Source organism: Rhinoderma darwinii, chromosome 6 (genome assembly GCF_050947455.1).
Source record: "Rhinoderma darwinii isolate aRhiDar2 chromosome 6, aRhiDar2.hap1, whole genome shotgun sequence".
NCBI lineage: Eukaryota > Metazoa > Chordata > Amphibia > Anura > Rhinodermatidae > Rhinoderma > Rhinoderma darwinii.
In genome coordinates, this window is record NC_134692.1 from 11,468,218 (window position 1) to 11,474,217 (window position 6,000).

The 6,000-nt window shown below is 43.4% G+C and overlaps 1 protein-coding gene across 1 annotated transcript in view; it reads right to left on the reverse strand.

Moving 5' to 3' along the window:
- Window positions 1-6,000, reverse strand: part of NHEJ1 (non-homologous end joining factor 1) — an 80,593-nt gene extending 74,593 nt beyond the window's left edge. The window contains exons 1-3 of the mRNA XM_075831072.1: window positions 5,933-6,000; window positions 2,375-2,571; window positions 1,427-1,636 (exon numbers count right to left, since the gene is read on the reverse strand). Coding sequence (XP_075687187.1) covers window positions 1,427-1,636; window positions 2,375-2,560 — 396 coding nt within the window. The 5' untranslated portion in view covers window positions 2,561-2,571; window positions 5,933-6,000. The remainder of the gene's footprint in view (window positions 1-1,426; window positions 1,637-2,374; window positions 2,572-5,932) is intronic.

Here is a 6,000-nt window from a genome sequence, read left to right on the forward strand (position 1 = left end):
TCAGATAGCAAACTACCGGATCACCACATAATTTAAACTTAAAATTCCTTATTTTTATTCTTCAATCTGTTAGAATTGAACCCGATTATGGCTGGAGATATATTATAGTTTATGCATCATTCACATCTAGGGCTGCATTCAAAATCTGCAGATTGCCAGTTGAAATCTATCGGCAGTGGTCTGACAGGCACAACACCGCTAGACAGTGGAAACCCATTTCACGAAGCTCTGGGCGCACAGTTTTGGTGCTGATGTCACTTCAAGAAGAAGAGGGGATCTCTGTAGTTATACCACTGAGGAGAGGCGATTTTTATGCTCCACGTGCTTCAGCAATAGGCGGCCCAGCTCTGTGAGTTTGCGCGGTCTACTGCTGAACTGATAACACTCACCTGTGACAGGGCAGATCTAGTAGGTAATAATAGCACTTACAGGTGACCGGGGCACATCTAGCAGATAATAACCTAAGTGACAGGGAAGATCTAGCAGATAATAATAACACTTACAGGTGACCGGAGCAGATCTAGTAGATAATAACACTTACAGGTAACCGGGCCAAATCCACTTACAGGTAACCGGGCCAAATCTAGCAGATAATAACAACAACACTTACAGGTGACCGGGGCAGATCTAGCAGTTAATAATAACACCCACAGGTGACCGGGCAGATCTAGTAGGTAATAATAGCACTTACAGGTGACCGGGGCACATCTAGCAGATAATAACCTAAGTGACGGGGAAGATCTAGCAGATAATAATAACACTTACAGGTGACCGGAGCAGATCTAGTAGATAATAACACTTACAGGTAACCGGGCCAAATCTAGCAGATAATAACAACAACACTTACAGGTGACCGGGGCAGATCTAGCAGTTAATAATAACACCCACGGGTGACCGGGCAGATCTAGTAGGTAATAATAGCACTTACAGGTGACCGGGGCACATCTAGCAGATAATAACATAAGTGACTGGGGAAGATCTAGCAGATAATAACAACATTTACAGGTAACCGGGCCAAATCTAGCAAATAATAACAACACTTACAGGTGACCGGGCAGATCTAGCAGATAATAACAACACAAGTGACCGGTGCTGATCTAGCAGATAATAATAGCACTTACAGGTGACCAAAGCAGATAATAATAAAAAACTTACAGGTGACCGGGGCGGATCCATCAGATCAGAAATTTCACCTACTGACTTAGGACAAAGGTGACATGCTACAACAGTGCCCTGTGTAAAGTCAATGAGTTCTTCAGTGCGACCCATGCTACTAGCCATATTTTTCTATGTAGATTACATGTCTTTGTGCCTGATTTTATACACTGGTTTGCATTGGGTGCGGCTGAAACACCTGAAATCAATAATTAGGAGGAGGGGGTTCACATATTTTTATATATTGGGTCCACTGTTGTATATCTCTCACCGTGCTGACGCGCGCCTCTTTACAGTAAAAGTCCCAGTAGAATGGGAGTCCTGAGAGCTGACTCTTCACATGCAGCATCAGAGCCCCCTGGGTGCGGCTACAGGACAATGCGTTTGGTGTCTTCTCCTTAGAATCCAACATCGGCTGTATGAACTGGGACAAGTGGCCGAGAAACGAGGCGATGGGAGCTTTCAAGCGTTTATTCAGCTCCTACAGGAGAAAGATGGGAGAGAACATGATGAGTCATGGATAGCTTCTAACAGTCTATCAGTTTTACAGCCTGTGTTATACTCCAGAGCTGTATTCACAATTCTGCAGGCTTCAGAGCTGAAATCTATATGCATTCCCTGCTTGTTCAGAGTCCGCACAGAGCTTGTTCTGGCGATTTGCATTCTGGGACGTGTTATGTTTACGCTAACCACTATACAATAAACTGTCATTGGAAACAATCAGCAAGCTTGTGGACAGACACACCACTAACAGCTTAGCTGAACGTCTATAATGCAGGGGGACGGTCAGTTTTCGCTACATGAGAGGGCTGTACAGTCACTTTTGTAAAGATGACACTTGTCAGAATACAAATTAGCAGTGCAAGCTCTGTGCAGACACTGAACAAGCAGGGGACGCTGGGAGAGTTCAGCTCTGGGGTATAATCCAGGCTGTAATTTAGGATCATTACAAGATGGGGTTCCATTTTCCAAATATTACATGATGTTTTAAGATAAGAAATCATTAATTGAGAAAAGATGCAAAATTAGAGATCATGTGGAAGGGGGCAAATACTTTTTCACAGCACTCTACGCACATTTCATGCACAGTGTATCAGTCAAGCTCAACAAGTAATGTGTGTGACTAACATAACATGCAGGTGCAGGATTTCTATAGGTCCTGTGACTACTTCAGTAACCGCCAAGTGCCTGCTGCAATAAGGAACCGCCAAATCCTCACCTTCGACCTCTCCTGTATGACATCAGCTGAAGCCTCCTCACACCAGGCGCCGCTGAGGTCGGACACAAGAAGACAATATGAGGAATCTGTAAAATAAACTTTAGTGAAGAAACTGCAGTCACTAATGTGTAGGGTCTGCCATGGCATCTTCAAGAGGCGAGCGTCTATATCCTGCGACAGCGCCATAGTGTCTCGTCCTGTCAGGATAAAATTGGAGAAATCAAGATCATGAAGTCAGATCAATTCCTATACAAAGCAAACCTCACAATGGTTGAGAACATCAAACAATAGATTGCACGCAGTGTAAATGAACGTACAAAACTTTAATTTCGTTTTACAATTATGCAGGCTGAAATCTCCCAGCGTTCCCTGCTTGTTCAGTGTCTGCACAGAGAGTTTTGTTTATTTGTACTGTAGTCACCTAATGTAAAAAAAAACAAACTGGAGTATAATACAGGATGTAACTCAGGATCAGTACAGGATAAGTAATGTAATGTATGTACACAGTGACTCTACCAGCAGAATAGTGAGTGCAGCTCTGGAGTATAATACAGAATGTAACTCAGGATCAGTACAGGATAAGTAATGTAATGTATGTACACAGTGACTCCACCAGCAGAATAGTGAGTGCAGCTCTGGAGTATAATACAGGATGTAACTCCGGATCAGTACAGGATAAGTAATGTAATGTATGTACACAGTGACTCCGCCAGCAGAATAGTGAGTGCAGCTCTGGAGTATAATACAGGATATAACTCAGGATCAGTACAGGATAAGTAATGTAATGTATGTACACAGTGACACCACCAGCAGAATAGTGAGTGCAGCTCTGGAGTATAATACAGGATGTAACTCAGGATCAGTACAGGATAAGTAATGTATGTACACAGTGACTCCACCAGCAGAATAGTGAGTGCAGCTCTGGAGTATAATACAGGATGTAACTCAGGCTCAGTACAGGATAAGTAATGTAATGTATGTACACAGGCACTCCACCAGCAGAATAGTGAGTGCAGCTCTGGAGTATAATACAGGATGTAACTCAGGATCAGTACAGGATAAGTAATGTATGTACACAGTGACTCCACCAGCAGAATAGTGAGTGCAGCTCTGGAGTATAATACAGGATGTAACTCAGGATCAGTACAGGATAAGTAATGTAATGTATGTACACAGTGACTCCACCAGCAGAATAGTGAGTGCAGCTCTGGAGTATAATACAGGATGTAACTCCGGATCAGTACAGGATAAGTAATGTAATGTATGTACACAGTGACTCCACCAGCAGAATAGTGAGTGCAGCTCTGGAGTATAATACAGGATGTAACTCAGGATCAGTACAGGATAAGTAATGTATGTACACAGTGACTCCACCAGCAGAATAGTGAGCGCAGCTCTGGAGTATAATACAGGATGTAACTCAGGATCAGTACAGGATAAGTAATGTAATGTATGTACACAGTGACTCCACCAGCAGAATAGTGAGTGTAGCTCTGGAGTATAATACAGGATGTAACTCAGGCTCAGTACAGGATAAGTAATGTAATGTATGTACACAGTGACTCCACCAGCAGAATAGTGAGTGCAGCTCTGGAGTATAATACAGGATGTAACTCCGGATCAGTACAGGATAAGTAATGTAATGTATGTACACAGCGACTCCACTTTTATAGTAGTGTCCTCAGGAGAATAAACCCCTTATTAGAATTATCAATCGGTTATAAGTGCTTCTTCAGCAGATGAACAGTCTGGGGGAGGTGACTGTGACAAGAGGAGCCCAATATTTGCAGGAAAAATGTAAAGGGGTTGTCCAGGATTAGAATAACCTGGCTACTTTATTCTAGAAACAGCACCACACCAGTCCACTGGTTTTGTGTGGTATTGCAACTCAGCCTCATTCTCTTCAATGTGGCTGAGCTGCAATACCAGACACAACCCACAGACGGGTGCGGAACTGTTTTTGGAAGAAAGCAGCCAGGTTTTTCTAACCCTTTTCCACCCATTTAACAAGGTCCCCGATGTAATCGATGGGGGTCCATATCATCCGCTCCCCTCTGCACCAACACACCAGCTAAACTAGGATCTAAACCTTGACCTAAATACAGGAATATAATTTTCCCTTGTCTATTTTATGTAGAGACCGCCCGGCACCCGCTGCCATATTACACCTTTAAATAAACCAGCGACATTTTTTTACAGGAGCCCCTAACAGGAATGTACATTTATGACAACCCAACTTCATTTCAGGTTGTTGCTGCAGTCTGGGGAGGGGGCTATGTGATCGCCCCTTCCCGGTTTTCATTCTTCTATAACATTACCCGGTGCCCGGCCTTATCCTAGGACATCCATGTTATAATGTTTATGGGGTGCAAGCTCAGATGTAATCCTTGGCTGCAGCTTATGGGGTGCAGCGCTGTGACATTTGGGGGAGGATATAATTAAAGGGATATTGCAGCTTATTCTTTGTATAATGAAAAGTGACACCATTTTCCAATATCCTCTCTGTAGCAATTCCTCTGTTTTCAAGCAACGTAACAATGTATCAGGCTGCAGTAACAATGGATCAGGCTGCAGTAACAATGGATCAGGCCGCAGTAACAATGGATCAGGCCGCAGTAACAATGGATCAGGCCGCAGTAACAATGGATCAGTCAGCAGTAACAATGGATCAGTCTGCAGTAACAATGGATCAGTCTGCAGTAACAATGGATCAGTCTGCAGTAACAATGGATCAGTCTGCAGTAACAATGTATCAGTCTGCAGTAACAATGTATCAGTCTGCAGTAACAATGTATCAGTCTGCAGTAACAATGTATCAGTCTGCAGTAACAATGGATCAGTCAGCAGTAACAATGGATCAGTCAGCAGTAACAATGGATCAGTCAGTAGTAACAATGTATCAGTCTGCAGTAACAATGGATCAGTCAGCAGTAACAATGGATCAGTCAGCAGTAACAATGGATCAGTCAGCAGTAACAATGTATCAGTCTGCAGTAACAATGTATCAGTCTGCAGTAACAATGGATCAGTCAGCAGTAACAATGGATCAGTCAGCAGTAACAATGTATCAGTCTGCAGTAACAATGGATCAGTCTGCAGTAACAATGGATCAGTCAGCAGTAACAATGGATCAGTCAGCAGTAACAATGGATCAGTCAGCAGTAACAATGGATCAGTCAGCAGTAACAATGGATCAGTCTGCAGTAACAATGGATCAGTCTGCAGTAACAATGGATCAGTCAGCAGTAACAATGGATCAGTCAGCAGTAACAATGGATCAGGCCGCAGTAACAATGTATCTGTCCGCAGTAACAATGTATCAGTCTGCAGTAACAATGGATCAGGCTGCAGTAACAATGTATCAGTCTGCAGTAACAATGGATCAGTCTGTAGTAACAATGGATCAGGCTGCAGTAACAATGGATCAGGCTGCAGTAACAATGGATCAGGCTGCAGTAACAATGGATCAGTCCACATACACAATGAATACAATTGCTACTCACACACAGCACACAACTGACACTAACCATCCCATAATACCCAGGGCCACTTTCTCACCTGCTGCTGTCAACCAGTCCGTCTACTACAACCTTCCCCCGGAAACGGTGCAGCGCAACAAACATTCC